Source organism: Osmerus eperlanus, chromosome 19, assembly GCF_963692335.1.
Source record: "Osmerus eperlanus chromosome 19, fOsmEpe2.1, whole genome shotgun sequence".
In the NCBI taxonomy this organism is placed as follows: domain Eukaryota; kingdom Metazoa; phylum Chordata; class Actinopteri; order Osmeriformes; family Osmeridae; genus Osmerus; species Osmerus eperlanus.
This window is the reverse complement of record NC_085036.1, coordinates 6,778,966-6,797,050: the sequence shown is the minus strand read 5'-3', so window position 1 is coordinate 6,797,050 and position 18,085 is coordinate 6,778,966. Positions and strand designations below refer to the sequence as shown.

At 48.0% G+C, this 18,085-nt stretch overlaps 6 protein-coding genes and 1 long non-coding RNA gene across 11 annotated transcripts; 5 read left to right on the top strand and 2 right to left on the bottom strand.

Annotated features, from left to right (window-relative positions):
* Positions 1-55: 55 nt before the first annotated feature.
* Positions 56-4,815, bottom strand: bicdl2 (BICD family like cargo adaptor 2). Of its 3 annotated transcripts, none has more exons than XM_062485157.1 (10): positions 4,680-4,815; positions 3,216-3,846; positions 2,889-3,104; positions 2,439-2,555; positions 2,103-2,249; positions 1,842-1,988; positions 1,488-1,562; positions 1,281-1,354; positions 1,073-1,187; positions 56-426 (listed from the first exon to the last, which is right to left on the bottom strand). In XM_062485157.1, the coding sequence occupies exons 2-10, from the start codon at positions 3,462-3,464 to the stop codon at positions 250-252; spliced, it is 1,317 nt and encodes a 438-aa protein (XP_062341141.1). In that variant the 5' UTR covers positions 3,465-3,846; positions 4,680-4,815; the 3' UTR covers positions 56-249. The 3 variants fall into 3 exon arrangements, with proteins under 3 accessions (XP_062341141.1, XP_062341140.1, XP_062341142.1); XM_062485156.1 differs by having other exon boundaries at positions 3,216-3,820; XM_062485158.1 differs by lacking the exon at positions 1,842-1,988 and having other exon boundaries at positions 3,216-3,820.
* On the top strand, positions 2,449-3,132 carry LOC134039347 (uncharacterized). Its single transcript, XR_009932764.1, has 2 exons — positions 2,449-2,588; positions 2,862-3,132. It is a non-coding gene; the product is annotated as an uncharacterized LOC134039347 (long non-coding RNA).
* mia (MIA SH3 domain containing) lies at positions 4,795-6,871 on the top strand. Of its 2 annotated transcripts, XM_062485161.1 has the most exons (5): positions 4,795-4,918; positions 5,563-5,724; positions 6,142-6,275; positions 6,448-6,558; positions 6,653-6,871. In XM_062485161.1, the coding sequence occupies exons 2-5, from the start codon at positions 5,607-5,609 to the stop codon at positions 6,674-6,676; spliced, it is 387 nt and encodes a 128-aa protein (XP_062341145.1). In that variant the 5' UTR covers positions 4,795-4,918; positions 5,563-5,606; the 3' UTR covers positions 6,677-6,871. The 2 variants fall into 2 exon arrangements, with proteins under 2 accessions (XP_062341145.1, XP_062341144.1); XM_062485160.1 differs by lacking the exon at positions 4,795-4,918 and having other exon boundaries at positions 5,382-5,724.
* A 149-nt stretch (positions 6,872-7,020) lies between these two features.
* Positions 7,021-8,445, top strand: cfap68 (cilia and flagella associated protein 68). Its single transcript, XM_062485159.1, has 4 exons — positions 7,021-7,200; positions 7,481-7,725; positions 7,905-7,974; positions 8,047-8,445. The coding sequence occupies exons 2-4, from the start codon at positions 7,504-7,506 to the stop codon at positions 8,250-8,252; spliced, it is 498 nt and encodes a 165-aa protein (XP_062341143.1). The 5' UTR covers positions 7,021-7,200; positions 7,481-7,503; the 3' UTR covers positions 8,253-8,445.
* A 181-nt stretch (positions 8,446-8,626) lies between these two features.
* Positions 8,627-11,322, bottom strand: cryabb (crystallin, alpha B, b). Of its 2 annotated transcripts, none has more exons than XM_062486131.1 (3): positions 10,970-11,322; positions 10,486-10,608; positions 8,627-10,332 (listed from the first exon to the last, which is right to left on the bottom strand). In XM_062486131.1, the coding sequence occupies exons 1-3, from the start codon at positions 11,147-11,149 to the stop codon at positions 10,138-10,140; spliced, it is 498 nt and encodes a 165-aa protein (XP_062342115.1). In that variant the 5' UTR covers positions 11,150-11,322; the 3' UTR covers positions 8,627-10,137. The 2 variants fall into 2 exon arrangements, with proteins under 2 accessions (XP_062342115.1, XP_062342116.1); XM_062486132.1 differs by having other exon boundaries at positions 8,627-10,329; positions 10,970-11,320.
* Positions 11,323-12,479: 1,157 nt separating this feature from the next.
* Positions 12,480-15,274, top strand: hspb2 (heat shock protein, alpha-crystallin-related, b2). The gene is made up of 3 exons (XM_062486180.1): positions 12,480-12,807; positions 14,004-14,194; positions 14,696-15,274. Exons 1-3 carry the CDS (start codon positions 12,714-12,716, stop codon positions 14,912-14,914), a joined length of 504 nt encoding a protein of 167 aa, XP_062342164.1. The 5' UTR covers positions 12,480-12,713; the 3' UTR covers positions 14,915-15,274.
* A 70-nt stretch (positions 15,275-15,344) lies between these two features.
* Positions 15,345-18,023, top strand: zgc:193711 (uncharacterized protein LOC569781 homolog). The gene is made up of 4 exons (XM_062486181.1): positions 15,345-15,794; positions 16,847-16,887; positions 17,204-17,229; positions 17,419-18,023. Exons 1-4 carry the CDS (start codon positions 15,763-15,765, stop codon positions 17,794-17,796), a joined length of 477 nt encoding a protein of 158 aa, XP_062342165.1. The 5' UTR covers positions 15,345-15,762; the 3' UTR covers positions 17,797-18,023.
* Positions 18,024-18,085: the final 62 nt, after the last annotated feature.

Below are 18,085 nucleotides of genomic sequence, written 5' to 3'. Positions count from 1 at the left end.
AGGAAGCTCACATGCAGTTGTAAGAAGCAAAAAAAACACAAGCATTGGCACAGAGTGTTACTAAAGTATGTTTATTTCCAATACACAGATCCATAATAATTTACGAAATAATAGTTAATACAGGTGAACATTATATACAAAAGGTTCATCTAAATGGTTTGTCTTTTGAAACCTTTCTTGATGGCTGAACTACAGAAGGTATCTGCTGGCCCATTGGCAGGGTATGAAAATGACTTCTTTCTTTCTTTTCTACGAGTCCCCTCTGAACAGAGAGGAGAAGAAGCCTTTTCCTCCTTCTCCTCGCACTCGCAGGGACCTGGTGCGAGAGCCTCTCTGCAGCCCACTCTCTTTCTTCTTCTCCAACGCCTTCTGTCTCTCCTCCTCCTGCAGGTGCACCTGCTGACTGATCACCAAGCGCATGTCCTCCTGAGAGAGAGAGAGAGAGAGAGAGAGAGAGAGGGAAAGAAAGAGAGAGAGAGGGAGAGAGAGAGAGAGAGAGAGAGAGGGAAAGAAAGAGAGAGAGAGGGAGAGAGACAGAGAGAGAGAGAGAGAGAGAGAGAGAGAGAGAGAGAGAGAGAGAGAGAGAGAGAGAGAGAGAGAGAGAAAGAGAGAGAGAGAGAGAGAGAGAGAGAGAGAGAGAGAGAGAGAGAGAGAGAAGGAGGGACGGAAAGAGACAAAGACACGTTGAGAAACGGCTTTACGGAAAAATAAAGCCGAGGTCCGGCTTTAACCCTTGTGTTATCTTCGGGTCATTCTGACCCATCAGTCATTGTGACCCACCGTCGTATTGCGACAACTTTACCGCATACAAAAACAAAGTGAATCATTTTCTTTTAACCGTTGGGCTGTCTTAGACCCCCCACATTGCGATGGTTAAAAGAAAATTATTTTTATTTGTTTTTGTATTGGGTAAAATTGGGTAAACACAACGATGGTTCGTTATGAACCTTTGGGTCATGTGACCCGAAGGCAGCACAAGGGTTAACGTGAAAAACGGAAACCAACAAGATCTGCACACGATTGCGACGACACGCATCCCTTTCCGTGAGCACGGACACCCGTGGACCCCCACCTGCCACGCGTCGACCTCCTGGGACAGCGCCACCTTGTGTTTGATGGTGTTGAGGAGCTGCTGGGTGAGGGAATCTCTCTCCTGGCGCACGGTGATGACCTCGTTCTCTAGAGAACTGAGCATTCGCACGCACGTTATTTGTATGTGCAGGACAAAGCGAGAAGAGAAAAATAATCAGGGAAAGCGAACGTGTGTATGTGTGCGTTACCTGTAAGAGGGCTTTCCTGGAAATTGCTCAAGATCCTTCCTCAGAGAATCAAGCTCTGCCTGTTTGGCGCTCAGCTAAAATCAGACACAGAGAATGTTTTTGTGTCTTTAGGCATGAATGATCTGTACATGCAACTACTGTGTGTGTGTGTGTGTGTGTGTGTGTGTGTGTGTGTGTGTGTGTGTGTGTGTGGAAATCAGAACCCACCTCTTCTTTCAGAGTGTGTATTTCCTCGTCTCTAGCCTGCAGGACTGCAGAGTAGACAAGGTGAGCCTCTTTGGCCTAGGAGGGGACAGGACTCATCAGAACCATTTCTACACACTGTCAAGCAACCGTAGAGTTAAATAAATAAGTTACTAAATGACATACTGTCCCTTTAAAAGCACTGTCCCATTGTGTTGCACAACCTTGACTTGTCAGAGACGATGAAAGGGAGTAGTTAGTTTGTTAGTTTGTTGATACTGTGCGGTGTTTCAGTTGAAACCTATGCGTTGGAAGCTTTTGTTATACAGTGTGTGAGTGTGTGTGTGTGTGTGTGTGTTTGTGTGTGTGTCTGTGTACCTGTGACTGCTGTATCTCACTATGCAGAGACTGGGGATGTGTGTGTGTGTTCTCCACACTGCTCTCCTCTCCCAGGCTCAGGGCTCTTTGTTGTAGAGAACGATTCAACGTCCGCAACTCAAACACCACCCCCTGCTCCTGCTCCAGCTACACACACACACACACGCACACGCACACACACACACGCGGGTTAGAAAGGTTAGTCCGTGTAGCGCACTCTTACAATCTCTATTCACCCTGTGTCTCTTTTGTTTTCTTTACCTCTGCTTCTCTTTCTCTCAGGCTGGTCTGCATCTCTGTCAGTCTCTCTCTCAGCCCCTCCCTCTCCGCCCTCAGCCTATCGGTGTCGTCTTGGGACGACGCCAGCTGTTTCTCTATGAGAGAAAGACGCTCCTGCAAAACTCTGTTCTGGACGTGGAGAAACGGAAGACGGGGGCAAAAGCAAGAAGAGTGGTCGGAGAGAGAAGGAGGGAGCAGGAGGAGACGAGGACGAGGCAGGGGGGAAAAACGTAGATGGTCACGCACATGACACGTTTGACTGTCGTCCAGAGCACTGCATGGCTGACGGCTGGAAGGGGGAGTTCTGCGTGTGTGTACCTCTGCCTGGGTGCTCCCCAGCTGTGTGAAGCTGATGTCCCGGCTGAAGGACGAGTCATCCATCTCATCCTTGAGAGACCTTAGCTCACACCTCAGACTGTGCTCGACCGAGACAGCCTGGAGGAAGGGAGGAGAGAGGGAGAGAGAGCGGTGAGAGGCAAGCGAGAGGGAGATGACACCAAGATGGGAGGGAGAGATGTTTTCATCAAAGGCTATATAAAACCTGTCGGTTTGCATTTCTGCTTCCGTGACACTGCTTCACAAACACACACCCACTCTCTCTCTCTCTCTCTCGCTCTCGCTCTCGCTCTCGCTCTCGCTCTCGCTCTCTCTCTCTCTCTCTCTCTCTCTCTCTCTCTCTCTCTCTCTCTCTCTCTCTCTCTCTCTCTCTCCACACTTTCTTTGTCTCCCCCTCCCAGAGAGATCCCTGAACTGCAGGTGAGTGTTTACCTCAGCCAGCTGTTCGACCAGTCGATGGTTGTGATTGGCTAGCTGAGTGAGCTGCTCGCTCTCATCCCGCCTCCGGTCCCGCCCCCGGCTGTGATGTCGCTCCAGCTCCTCACGCAAGCTTGTGATGTCAGAGGTGAGCTCCGCTTCTCTCTGGCCTAGCGTCATCTCGCTCATGTCCAACCTTCTCTGGAGCACATGCTTCTCCTGTTGCAGAACCTGACACACACAAACAAAAACACATACACAGCATCACAGTAAATCCATGGACTTTCCCTCCTTTCTTACTCTCTATGTTTGTTTTGCTGTCCTTCTCTTACAGTCTCTCACCTCGACTTCTCTCTCTCTCTGCTCGAGAGCGGCTGCCAGTTCTTCGTTCCTCTCCAACAGAGCCTGACCCAACTCCGCCGCCAGGATCAAGTCCGTCTCCATGCCCTCCCCGCCCTCCCCCACCCGGGAGTGAGCAGAGGAGGAGGGGAGGGCCAGGGAGAGAGAGAGGGAAGACGAGGAGGAAGAGAGAGGGAAGAAAGAGTCTTCCAGACTCGGGGAGGGAAGGCTGTCATTCCGGTGAGAGAACATGGCTCCGGGGGGAGGGGTCACTCAGCCAAGGATGGGGTCAGAGGTCGCGGATCATCATTTCAGCTGGGTGAGGTTCTTATCTCCTTGTCTGCATGGACACACACACCAACACACGCCTAGAGGAGCCTGTGGAAGCACCACGATGGAACGCAGTCTTTGTCGGTTGTTGGGTGAAGGTCCGTGTTGGAGAGAGAATGTGGTGTCTGGGCTCGGCTGGTCTTGACTGTTCTCCTCCTTGTGTTTAGATAGGCTGGGCTGCCTCTCTGGGTCTGGTTAGTTTGGTCTTCTCTCTTCTCTGTTATGGGGAGGCCCTGGTGTGGTCTTTCTGGTCTCTGTTACTCTGGTCTGGTCAGGTCCTGTCGGACAAGGTACCAATGATGAACTGAAGTTTGCATACCAAAAGACAAACACAATTCTTATCTTGTGTGTGTGTGTGTGTTTGTGTGTATTTGGGAGACAGTGTTCATGGGTGTGCATGTTCTGTAATGTTGTAATGTAATCTTCCATGACCTTAAACCAGTTCTTTTGTTTGCGAGCAGCTTTTGTGGCTCTCTTGCTCCACTATTATCATGGGTCCACCACCCACATTCCACAGATATACCACCCTAAAGCTCCTCTGCTATTTCGTCTATTATTTCACCTTGATTGTGACTGCCACCCCTGCTTCCATCCCTTCCACCAGTCCCGGCAACGCCATCCCTACGTATATGTATCGGCCATCTTCCTAACTTATCCAACATCATCACAATCATTTTGTAGTTTTTATCACGGTTTCTCTCTCTCTCTCTCTCTCTCTCTCTCTCTCTCTCTCTCTCTCTCTCTCTCTCAGCGTGTTCCTCTCCCTCTCCCCCTCTCCCCTGGTACTGGCTGGGGTTTGCATAAGCCTCCACTAAGTCAATGTTTGGCTGTTAAATGGGAAAGCCACTCATTGACATTGAGCCTCTATCTAACACAATGATGTTCTGTCCTTTTAATTCTCCCCATTAATTCCCCCAGCCAGACTATACAACACCACCACCAATACTTCTAACAGCGCTGAAACCTAATTTAGACACACTCACAACACAACATGCCTTAAACCCGACCCTTATCCTACCTCATGGTGCTATTTCCTTTCAGTATCATTCTTCTGTAAACAGCAATTCTCTTCCATAGACACTCTGAAGATATCGTATCATTTCTTCTCACAAAAACATACACACACTCACCACTCACCTGGGATCATGGCTCAGTCCACCTAGGGGTCAGTCCTGTGAGTTAGCCCAGCCCAGGTTTGATCTGTCCATAGCTAGGTCTCTCTTCCTGGCAATCCCCTGCCAACTCTTTGTGGCTTTTCCTGTTTGGTTGCTTAGGTACGTGTGTGCTGGGACAGTTTCCGTGGAGCTGAAGCCAGCTCTGGGTGTGGAAACGTATGTAAATGCAGCAAGTGGCTCAGCCCTCTGGTTGAGGGACAGGTAACTGTTGTGTCAGCACCTCATTAGTTGTTGTAGACTCTGTTGCGCCACTGAGATCAGGGTCAGACTGTCAGCACTGACCTCTAGTGGTGGACAAGGCGAACTAGCTGTGACAGATTCTCCCCTCGGTCTCAAACTCGCACAACACTGACACATGCACACCTCAGCTCTCACAAATTTGAGGAATGAATTAGAGGAGCTGTCCTAGTTTGTGCGAGGGGGCTGGCATAAGGTGGCATGCTGAAGATTTAAAGTTCTGTCGGTCCAATTCAGGTAAATGTTTGTGTCTAAGGAGAATTCCAGCATTATGAGCCACTGTGATGTGGGACCTTCTCCAGTCTTCAGACAGTTAGTTAAGTGTGTTGCTATGGGGAGAGGAGTGAGAGAGTGTGTGTGTGTGTGTGTGTGTGTGTGGGGGGGTTACTCAGGGTGAAATGGTGGTTGGGGGTTGGAGGCCTGAGGGTGGAAGGGTGAGGGGGATCGAACAACCAGAGGTCTGTCTTGTCAGGCCCCCGCTCTACTCCTCATCCTGTTTACCTGCTGTACTAAGGACTGAACAGAACTGTGTGTGTGTGTGTGTGTGTGAGGGAGCGAGTGAGTGAGAAGTCCCCCCCCCCCCTCCCCCAGTCTGTTCTCCTTCCCAGAGGCAGAACCACAGGCTGCTCCGCCACCAGCCTCAGACCCAGCCATGCCGTGCACTCTCCACTTCGTCCTGCTAGCCTGCCTCCTGCTGCCTCTCTCACAGGCAGGGAGGCAGATGCCCAAACTGTCCGACAAGAAGCTCTGCGCCGACGCCGAATGCAGCCGTGAGTAAACCAACTACGAATGCAACTTAACAGCCTCTACATTAACCTGCCAGCCTCAAAGTACTGCTGCGTCACACGTTGGAAGTTCTCAAAACGCCCTCTGGGCTGACCAATTTATAGGCTAGTAGATGCCAAACTGTAAGTTTTCACCGTAACCGTAGTGGCAGTTGATCGGTCATGACAAAATATGTAATGCTGTGATGAAGAAGGCGCTTCACTTTTAAGGCGGGATCAAATAGTATTTGAAATCTGTTCAAATGCACCCCCTGTGCTTGATTGCGCTTGTCTGGTGCCATAAAATGAACGAAACTGCCATGAAACATGCAAACTCCTGTCAATTTGGCGCTCCAGACTCAAGCAAATACTCAGTGTTTGCAAGTTTTACAGACCGTGTTTGACCCAGTTCTGTCTCTGTAGACCCCATCCTAATAGCCCGTGCCCTGGAGGACTACTATCCTGGAGACTGCAGGTTCATCCCTATCAGACAAGGACAGCTGATCTACGTCTACGCCATGCTGAAAGACAGAGGGAACCTCTTCTGGGCTGGCAGTGTGAGTGTTAGCACGTGTGTGTGTGTGTTTCTGTGTGTTATGGGTGGAGTATAAATGCAATGGTTTCGTTTATATTCTTTTGTGTGGGTGCAGTTAGGATGTGTAACCATGTCATTCCCCCCTAAGGGTTGTCTAGGCTTAGCCTTCACATGAAGTGTGTTTGTGCCAACAGGTACAGGGTTCCTACTATGGAGAGCAGGAGGCTCGTCTGGGCCATTTCCCCAGCAGCGTGGTGGAGGAGACACACGCACTCATGCCCGCCACCACTGAGGTCAAGACTGATGTAAGTGGACACACATGTAACACACACACACAATGACTTCCCCCTAAAACACACACACACTTATTTTTCTTGCCTCTACTCTCCTCTCCTGCAGAAATGGGACTTCTACTGTAACTGATGCTCAGCCTAAGACTCTACAGTCATGGATGACGGCTCAACCAAGTCTCTGGAAGCTTCCACACGTTACCCAACAATCCGTGCTGTCTCTTTAGAGTAGGGCAGAGCCTTCTCAGTATTACCTTGCCTACACATATAGCAGCTTTTCTTCAACAGAGAAACGTTCAGCGTAACCGATACGAATGTCAGTGTTTACATTCATTGGGTCAAAATAAAGAACCAGCGCTGCTACAAGTCTTTGGTCATCCTTTACCGTTACTTATTCCTTGTCTGCCGTTACCATTGTTTGCCAATGAACTGTATGATACTCGTCTTTAAAGTTGTGGGTATGTCCTGCATGTGCGTCACCAAGGAAGCGCGCGTCAACAAAAGAGCGCGCAGGGGGAGTTTATGCTCTGACAACACAACAGCCCTACTGGTGTGTCGAGTGAGGTGCCTCTGGACGGTCCAGCAACCAGTAGCCTAATTATTTTTCATGTAGCCCCTTTTAACGATCGGAATAGGCGTTTCATTCATTGGATGAACGTGAGTAATGCAGCGTCAAACTTGTCAAAACTTTTGACAACGAAAACAATGGTCTTGTAATTGATGTAGCTCTAAATCAATTTACATATCTATTACTATTTGTTTTGGAAATGTGAAATTGAAAATTGGACGGTTTTTAATTTATCTAGCCTTTTTTTGTTTTGTCAAAGCCATAGCGCTTAGTCAATGCAGTTGATACCATGGTGACCTAAATACTAAAGTGGTAATCGAATGCCCTAGTAGAATAGTGGATAGATGTCTGTCCTTTGTTGGCTATCAGTTGCACTGCTGCAAGACTGCAGGATGGAGTTTCCACTCAGCTCGCCCCCGTTCCACTACGGGTTGCGCGCATCTGGCCAAGGCGAAGTCTGGAGCGACGCGCGCCCCGAGGACAAGTTCCGTCAGTACGGATGGCGCTGTGGCACAAACGAGGATGCCTACGGTCCAGAAACTCTGATAGGAAACTGGGTCGAACAACGTAAAGACGCCAAATATAATAGGATATTACGTCCATTACCTTCCCAGGTACGAGGTTGCGGGGCAGGTGAAACCCAATCCAGCCGTAGCTTTTCTGGTTTGCCCTTGAAAATGACAAACATGTTTTTTTGTTGAGTAAAAAAATTAGACTAGCATGGCTTTGCCAATGAGTTTCCGTTGTAAACACCACACAGGTTCCCTAATCAGTCCATACCCCACCTTCACAGTTCTCTCACTACTTTGAAACCAGCTATTCTTCAGCCTTCCAAAGAAAAGAGAGGAGACCAATATCTACCTGTAAGTACCACAAACCTGGACCAATTTCTCATGCACACACACAAAGGTAAATGACCTGCCCTGTTCTTCCAGGTGAACGGAGAGAGGTGAGGAGTTTCCCGGGTCACCAGCCCGAGTTAGACCCTCCCAGCAGCCCTCCCAACTCCTGCTACCGCCGAGACTACATCCCGTCCTCGGCCTCTCTGCGTGGACGCACACACACGTCACACACACCTAGAACTCCCGAGTTACAGGTACAGGCAGGGGAGACCGAACCCCCCATTTCAACTCCTCAGTAACCCACCACCATCACCTCACCAGGAAGGACACAATCTTTGTCTCGGTCTGCATCTGTCATTTATATTTTTACAATGCAGTCCTACCTCTGTCTAACATAACGCTCACCTGTGTAAAAAAAAAAACTGCAACTATATATACACCAATATAAACAATGTAAAGTCAATAGAAACAATAAAGGACCCCTCTAAAATGTTTAGTCTGTTTGAAGTTTCCCACTGTACTCTAATGCTTCAGCTCCATTAGTTGATCGAACTCTTTCCAACGACAAAAAAAGCTAAATGTGGGTTTATTTGTATTGGAAGTGCCGTGATTGTAATAGGGCTTTCTCCGAGCACTTACGGCCTAAATGACACAAAGGACACAGACTCGGAGCGTTTGTGGTTCATCATTTATTCTTAGTCTATTCTATTGACTACTCAGTTAACATGTGAAATGATGGGTTAATACAGCAGAGGGTTGTCTTGGATACAAAGGAATGATGAAGCCTTAATCAGCAAACGCAGTTCCTGACAGGAGCCCCGGCCCACATGCGCACAAACACCCATGCACGTTTGCCTACCCACATCCACACACGCGTTCTCACACGCTTCCAGGCTTTCAGCAGCTCTGAGCCCCCCGTTACAGCCTTCAGGAGCCCAGTCTTTCACCCATTCCCCAACAAACCTGCGTCTGTTTGCTTTGCCAACCTCCCTCCCCCCCCCCCCCAGCTCTCGCTCTCTCCTTCTCAGCCCTATTCTCCGCTACCCCCCCCCCCCCCCCCCAAGCTCTCCCACCTTTGATCCCCTCCCCCTTTCTCCCTCCTCTTCTGGAGTGAAGAACATGATGTGGTCCCTGGTCGATTAAGTGAACACACTCACTCAGGAATGCAGATTTTCAGGCAAGCAGCAGACACATTCATGTACATTACATTTACATTTAGTCATTTAGCAGACGCTCTTATCCAGAGCGACTTACAGTAAGTACAGGGACATTCCCCCGAGGCAAGTAGGGTGAAGTGCCTTGCCCAAGGACACAACGTCAGTTGGCAACCGGGAAACGAACTGGCAACCTTCGGATTACTAGCCCGATTCCCTCACCGCTCAGCCACCTGACTCCCACCTGACATTCACATGCATACCCACAATACATGCCAACAGGTGCACATATCGATCTACTTGAATAACAACCGCACACAGTCACATGAGCATTTTTTGGGGGGCCTATCAGTATGGTAAGTGTTCTAAGTTGTTCTGTGGTACTGGGATTTCAGAGGTGTTACAATCTCTTGGGTTTGTGATAACTTGCGACACAGTTTTTCCTAAACCCCGTCAGTATAGGGCAGCATTGGTGATGGGTTCAGCTCTGAGGAAAATGTGTTCTTCTTTGTGTCAGGGGTTAGATTCGTAAGTAGATTAGAATTAGAACAAAGGTTGCAAAAGCCCACAGGCCATATCCAGTTATAGTCAAACACTAGACCACTTACCAGACCAGAGCATGCAATGTCAAGCCACTAGAATGGACATAAAACACATTTTATGGCTGTAGACTGGCAGACATTCAGAATCTTAGTTTGATTGATAGACATATGATTTTGAAAGTTAGATTGATGTGAGATTGGTTTGATGCATCCCCATCAAGTGGAAACAATCAAATTCAAATGTGTTCTTGCTATATTGGGTGGACCATTGTTTTGTCTATCAATCATTAGGAAATGTTTGCGTCCCAATAAAAGCTTTTGGAGATCTGAAGGAACAGAATAGGTGAAACTCTTATGAACTAAAGCTGCCCTCAGTCATATGGCTGTCACCGATTCTGTTGTAAACAAACACGGATTGAAGTCAGAGACAGACAGGAAGCAGCAGGGGGGGGTCAGAGGTCAGACTGGGTCAGAGGCGGGCATGGGCTCTACTTCTTCTGTGGTGCAGCCCCATCCTCGTAGGTGATGGGAATGGTTCGCTCCTGGCCAGCGAAGCCCCGGGGGGCGTAGATTGTCAGCACGCCGTCACATGACAGAGACGAGGTGACATCACCGCTACCCACGCCCCCGGGAAGCTTGTACTTCCTCACAAACTCCCGCGTCACAAAGCCGTGGTCATCCTGCTGGGACACAGAGAGGAAACGTGAAAGGGGAGGGGAGGGGGGGGGGTGTAAGAGTAAGAGTCCCTGTTTGTAGTCCACAATATTCTAAACTGAAATTCATCTCTCCCACATGCCCTTTTGTGAACGTGTGTGTGTCTCTGTGTGTGTCCTGACCTGTCGTTCCTCGTGCCTGGCATGTATTCTGATGAAGTCTCCATTGATGTTGACATTAATCTCCTCAGGAGAGAAATGCTTCACGTCCAGATTGATCATGTATCGATCCTTCTCGGCGCGCATCTACACACACACAAACGCACACAAACACACACGCACACAAACAGCAAGAGGGTTATGTATTTGCCTGGGGAATGCTGTGGGCTGAATGTCCAAAACCAGCGTTTGACAAGGCAACGACAGACACGGGAATACAATCCCCCCACCACCCCACCCCAAAACACACAAACAATGGTTTCTCTGTGTCGTATTGTGTCAGTTTCTCTGTCCCTTTCTCTCTCTCCTGTTCTCCCTCACTTTCACACACACACACACACACACACACACAGAACGGTACAGCTCGTTCACGGCTCTGTTCATTCCCTTCCATCCAAAGAAGTTAACAGTAGCAGGAAGGGTCAGGTGACCTCACTTCCTGTCTTACCTCGGCGTGTCCACCATCGGCCCAGTTGAGCCATCGTGGAAAGGAAGTCCTCATCCAGGGTAAGGGCCAGGTGAAGGGCCAGCCGAGGGCCAGGTCTGGGAGAGCTTCTCCGGAGTACAGGTCAGGCATGCGGTGGGAGAAGGCCCGGCGGTACCAGGGGTACTGGATAGGGACATCCATGATTCAGCTCCGTGAGAGAGAGCGAAAGAGAGAGATAGAATGAAGGACAGAAGAGGAAAAAGCGCGCGAGAGAGAGCTCTGGGTACTATGGTGGGATAGGTTGCCGTTGCAGACAGTTTGGTGGTTGGTTCCGCTGGCTGGACCGTGGAGCTGGTTGATGCAGCTGTTGCCTCTCCCAGCAGGCTCATATATACCCCTCTCCGACCCCCCCCCCCCCCCCCTCTCCCTCGGGCCCTCTGCCCTCCTGTTGTCTCGCGCCCCTCCCTCCATCCCTCCGTCTGCCACCCTAGCTCTGGTCCTGCCAGCAGTCTGATCCTTCTGGAACAATGATGTCAACTGTTTTTCTCCCTTCATCTCTCTCTTCCTCCTCTCTCTCTCTCTCTCTCTCTCTCTCTCTCTCTCTCTCTCCACACCCACTACCTCTCTCTCTCTTTCTCTCTCCATGATGGGGTGATGCCCTGGCAGTGAATAGTGCTGATGCCCCTGTGGTCACTGCCCAGGAAATGCCCCTGTCTGGGTGTGTAACGTTTGTGAGTGTGTGTGTGTGTGTGTATGCATGTAACCTCAGTGCCAGAGCATTAGAGTTAGTCCTAAAGTAGACAGAGAGCCAGGGTTGTGGACATGGGCAGGAGACGACAGGGTACAGGGGGCGGCTGGATGTCCGGTGGGATATGCCTGTGGTGATTAGCAGTTTTGGCAACTAAGTGCGTGTACTGTAAGTGTGTGTGTGTGTGTGTGTCAGGTTTCTCTCCCCTTGTTTTTTTGTTTACATCTAAACTCTTGCTACAGTTCTTCTTCTGACGTTGCTGCTAACTGCATCACTACTGCGCATATGACTGCTATTAACAACCCAAGCCATCACCTGTTAATCCTTAGGGTACTATCTGTCAAAAGGGAATTAAGGATATTTATGTAATTCTCTACCAATGATCTTCAAACAGACACAAGTTGGGCTGAAGGTGTTTTTGGGGGCAAAGAGATGTACCAAGCAAGACCATACCCCTCATTTTCTGTATTGATAAATACAATATTTCAAGCTAAACTGATATCTACCAGTAACTGTAGTAGTAACATGTACCAGACTAAACCAGCCATTCAAATCAATCACATTATCCAGTAGTACAGACATGCAGTACAGAGATTTGAATGTGCGCTCGACTAGAGTCCACTTAACTGAGTCTGTTCTAAAATTGTGATAGAGAGTGTGAGAGTTTCAAAGTGTGCCCTCTCTATTTACAGTGCCTTTATCACCATCCCTGTTGAGCCAGACATTCCTTCAGACCTGTGCCCCTTCATCTCTCTCTCTCTCTCTCTCTCCCTTTCTCTCTCTCCCTCCCCCCCCCCCCCTCTCTCCCTCTTTCTCACTTGCTGTTCAAACTTCAAATCCTGTGGCACTTATATTGTGTTGACTCTGTCTCTGGACCTTCTTTTCCCTGTCTGCCCTTTTCCTCTCTCTCTCTCTCTCTCTCTCTCTCTCTCTCTCTCTCTCTCTCTCTCTCTCTCTCTCTCTCTCTCTCTCTCTCTCTCTCTGTTTCTTTCTCCCTCCCTCTCATTGTGTTGCAGAATGGCAGACCGAACGGTCCCACATGCGTATCCTATGAGTACCCAGTATGAGCTGAACTCACCAAGCCGTATCTACGACCAAACATTCGGAGAGGGTAGGAACCTGATGTTTGTGTGTGTGTCTTTGCTTGAGTTTCAGTGACTTGTGTGTTTCTCGTGTGTGTGTGTGTGTGTGTGTTTGAGTTGGTGAAGTAATACCGCTGAGGATGTGATAAGGTGGAGAGTGTGAGGTTTTGTGTCGCAATTGTTTCGTTGTCGATGTCATCATCAGCTGGTCCTCTGTTCTCAGAATTTGGTTATTCTGTGTGTGTGTGTGTGTATGTGTTTGTATGTGTGTGTGTATTTATGAAGGAGAGCTGCAGTTACACTGACCTGGGCAAATCTGTGTGTAAAAATAGAGGCTCCTTCTAAATGGGGTTCCCCTTAATAAGTTATGTCAGATATGCAAGCCTGGAACATTCTCCTAGTACGATAGATATGGCCTAACCTCGTAACCTCCAACACACACACACACACAAATCAAACCATTTTTAGTTCCCCAGAGCCAAACAAGCCAAACCACTGAGCCTGTTTACATTCAAACACAAAGGGATAGAGTTAAGGAGAGAGGGAGAGACACCCATGTATTGGGACGTCATAGCACTAAAGCCATGGAGACTAGGGACGTAAATATACACCGTATTGATGCAACAGTGAGACAGGAAACTAAGTATAGCATACAAACACACTGACAGCACACAGAGATCATTGGGGCAGGGGTGAGGTCATAATGTTCTGCTCAAAAGATAACATGTAAATATTTTGGATTACACTGATATTGGAGACTGGCAGTCTCGTATTCCCTTCCGCACTGGGTAAACACCTATGGAATGCTAACTTCCTCTTTTTGCACTCTTAATTTACATTCAAACTCAAATTACCTAATTTATGCCATTCCTTTTCAAAGGCCAGACTGGCACTTTATTTGGGTATGGATCTGTTTTTTTATTAGGCCTATATATCAGGAGAGGTTCTAGACCATTTCAACTAGGAGGGCCAAGCTGGGGCCAGATGTACTGTTAGAGGGGGCAGATAAATTAAACATTATTGTTGTCATATAGTTTTCTTCACTGCATTGCAGGCATTCACAGGCAAAAGAGCATGTTTATAATTATTCAGACTCGGGGGCACAAAGGGGGTCCAAGCTTGTTGTCATAGGGGCACTGGCCCCCCCTGCCCCCCTCCCAGAACCGCCCCTGTATACATTCATTTCTGTTGATTTTGATTTCCGTCCCACTTCTCTGCTCCGTAGCCTTAACGCCACAGGACCTGTTGACCCCCACCCTCTACCATGGATACTACGTGCGTCCACGAATCACCAAGCAGCTGGAGCGGGGCTTCTCACAGATAGAGGAGGAGTCAGGAATGTGGCGCGTTCAATTGGACGTCTGCCAGTTTACCCCCGACGAGCTTACAGTGCGCACTGTTGACAACCTGCTGGAGGTGAGCGAGAAGGAGAAGGGCTGAGTGCAGCGAGGCTGGTGGTGAGAGAGAACCGAGGAGTGGAAAAGAGAAGGAGTCAATAGATTCAAACGGACAAAAAGGATGATAGGAAGAATGGATGTTTAAGCGAGAGAGGGCAAGAGAGGGTAAGAGGAGACCGGTGTAGCCGGTGTGTATCGGTTTAAACTCACTCCTCAAGTATGTAAACAGGCCACCCGCGTCAACGAATAGCTAGCTTTTCGTTGGCGTAGCTGTTAGTGGTCGTGCTTGGGAAGTCAGAGGTGGCGTGTTCGACCCCAGTGAGGGGCGAACATCGGCCCGTATACCTCTGACAGAGCAAGACCACGTCTGTTACAACGGCATACTGAAAAGAAAGAGACCAAGGACAAATTAACGGTAGAAAGACAAACAAGAAGAAGAATGGGCAGGTCGCAAGAACGCAAACAGAACGGAATCTGTCCTTTCACCTCCGACCGTGACCTCTCTCTCCGTCTTCTGCAGGTGACAGGAAATCATTCCCAGAAGCAGGATGCCCACGGTTTCGTCAGTCGGTCCTTCACGCGCACCTACATCCTGCCTGCAGGCGTGGACCCCCTCCTGCTCCAGGTCCACGTGTCACACGACGGCATCCTGACAATGTCCAGCCCCAGAACCACCCCCGAGCTCCCCGTCACACACCTATGCACCATACACACCGACAAGGCCCCCAAGAAGTCCTAGAAGGGAAGCAGCCTCTGAAAATGAGGCTCCAGCAGCTGGACTGTCCTACCAACCAGAGGTTTGAAACCATCTGTAATATCCAAGATGATCTGGAAAGGAACTTACTGGGAGTGGGCGTGTCACCTCACCCGTAGCTTCCGGAAGCTCCTAACCACTTCTGGAGGTCTGGGAGAGAGGAATGGTTGAGCTACGGTGTTGCTGTCCTGACATGCACAGTTCATGCACACACCGCTCTAATAAACAGCGTCTGTGGTTAATGGATATACAGTCCATCGGTTAAACATCACCTCCCACAGATTATGTCCGTAGCTCTCGTGCTTGACTACAGTTGTGATAATAAAAAGTAATCTGGTATACAAACTGCGTCTACGTTTAATATGTCAGGACTCATAAGTATGTCCACTTTTGTAGCAGCCTATCTATTTGCAAAATTCTATGTGATCTATTTTACATTACAATCTAAATGAGCGTTTACCTCCCAATGACTTAGGTCTGTGCTTCAATCAAATCTGACAGCCAAAATGACATCGGGAATTTTGATTCAGTCATTTGAACACCGTACTGCGTCAAATAATTAATTTGCTGATAAACATCTTTAGTTAATCGTTGACAACAGTGATTAACGACAGAAAAAAACAGTGTAGGTAGCCGCGTGTGTGTGTTTGTGTTGCATTCAGGCGCAAAGTCCAGACCACTTTAACAAGGTCGTTCCCCCACACTATTCCCACACCGAGTCCGTTACACCTGCAGTTCGCTCCTCCTTCACTGAACAGGTATTTGCATTGAACACGGAAACAAAACCTAATTCAACGAAAGTCGCTCGGGGGATTTACTGGTGATGAACGACCATGGGCAACGGGTTGAACAAAACACTCGACAGGTAGGCATAGGTAAAATTAAACTTCACATTCACCTTAAATAGGCTACGTTTTTATTATTAGGCCTAATCGCTGGTAAAGCGTATTTGTCCTGTGAAGTGTTGAGGTGGTAAGTGGTTGTAGTCTAACGGAAATGTTTCCACTAAAATGCTGTTGGGCTATACATACCTAGCTTCACCATTGTCAGTAAGTGTAAACTATAGTTGGAGCCAAGTAGTACATTTGCCAGCTTAAGGAATTTGATCTTTGACCTAATTTCGGCATCTGTTATTGATCCATCTGTTCAATAAAGACTGTCATTGTGTTGGCTAGCTGTTTTAGAGAATGTTTCAAATGTAAAGGGTGGTTGATGACCTGGTTTGGGCGACCATGGAATAGAATGGAATAGATAATGAATGGTGCCATAGTGATGGGTTGTTCGCGAAGGAGACGGCTCTTGTAGGTGAACGTCGGGAGCTGGCTTGCATATCTGAAGAGCCGACTCTATTTTTTATAGATTAATATAGCCTATATAAATTAAATGAGTATGTAATAATGAAATAATGAATTTTAATTGTATTTAAAATAATTGACTAATTCAAAGAACAACAACAAAATACTTGTAGGCCTAAAGGAGCACACGATCAGCCTCACATTCTGTTCCTGTCAATCATACACGCGATGTCCACCAATTATACTGCATGACGAAGGGCCGAGCCAACTCACACACACTCAGTCAGACGAGTAGTCGAAACTCGGAGGAGAGCCATAACAAATCAATGCATTTTTAAAGACGTTGTGGTTAAGGTAGAGTATGATTTCATTTAATAATTTAATTCGAATTGTTTTCACACCTATCATAGTCAAAGTCATAGTTAAAACTTTTTTTTTTAAAGAGCCGTTTGGGAGCCAAAAGAGCCGGCTCTTTTCAGTGAGCTGAGTCAAACGAGCCGGCTCACGAAAAAGAGCCGGAATGCCCATCACTACATGGAACCATGCCCAAATAAATATGAGTCAGTCAGCTATTCCAGATTCATAACAGTTAAATACAGTGTGTGTGTTGTTTTTTCCCCAGATGGGGTGCAAATCCTCGGAAATTAAACAAGAAGAGAAAAGGTGAGACACCCACATGACATAACTTATCAGATTTAGAATTGATCTTCCTGCAGTAGGTTGCTTATTTTTTGCAGCCACCTGCCCACCTCTGTCATAAGGCTACATGAGATGAATAGAAAGGAAGTAGCTCATTTTATTAAGGAACTAAAATTCTCTCTCTCTCTCTCTCTCTCTCTCTCTCTCTCTCTCTCTCTCTCTCTCTCTCTCTCTCTCTCTCTCTCTCTCTCTCTCTCTCTCTGTTGTTTGTGTGTGGATGTACATGTGTGGATGTGTGTGTGTACATGTGTGTGTGTACATGTGTATGTGTGTGTGTCAGGTGATCCAGTGGAGCCTCAGGAACAGGTCAGATTCTCTCTATAGTTCCCTGAATGATGCATATTAACAGTTTCTATTTGACCATAATGGACATATGATTATAACTTGTCATGACCATATTCTGATGGCACTTTCTCTCCATCTCAGTTTGTCTTACTTTTCTTTGTGGTTGCCCCCCCCCCCCCTTCCCCCCCCCCCACACACCCCACCACCCAGGTCCCAGACGTCCATATATATGACGATGTTCCTGACGAGGGCCAGAGGCAGAGACAGGACTCTGACGGAATTCTCTATGCAGACCTGCAGCTGAGGCCCCACCCAGCCGCCAGCGGAGGGAGGAAGTTTCCGCGCCCCTCAGATGAGCAGCATACAGAATATGCCTCCGTAAACTTTACTCCCAGGGGCGAGAAGCTCAACCAAAAACTAACCAGCCTGCAGCGCCAGTTCAGCCCCTCGCCTGTGAAGCCCTCATCCCTGCCCGCCGACATCCTCATCCCCCCTGGTGCTCTGAAAACACCCAAACGCCAACAACAACCGAGCCCCAGCAGCCCCCGCCCCACACACACCACCCAACACAAACCAGTTGTGGTGTAGAATTGACCAACACACACAGAGACTTTTTCTATCTACAACTTTTTTTATATAACTTTAAGGACCTCACCCATGATTGCTAGATGATTGAATGGTTTACTCTATTTATCCAACTTCTTATATTCAGTTGTGTGACAGAATGAATCTTGATATTCATAATTTTTTGTGTTAAATCTTTAATTTGACTATTTATGTGTATAACATTATATCAAATAACTCCATGTTGTATTAAAACAAAAAACGTCTGAAAGTTATTTAATGTGTTTGCTGTTTGTACTAGCTAAATGTATGG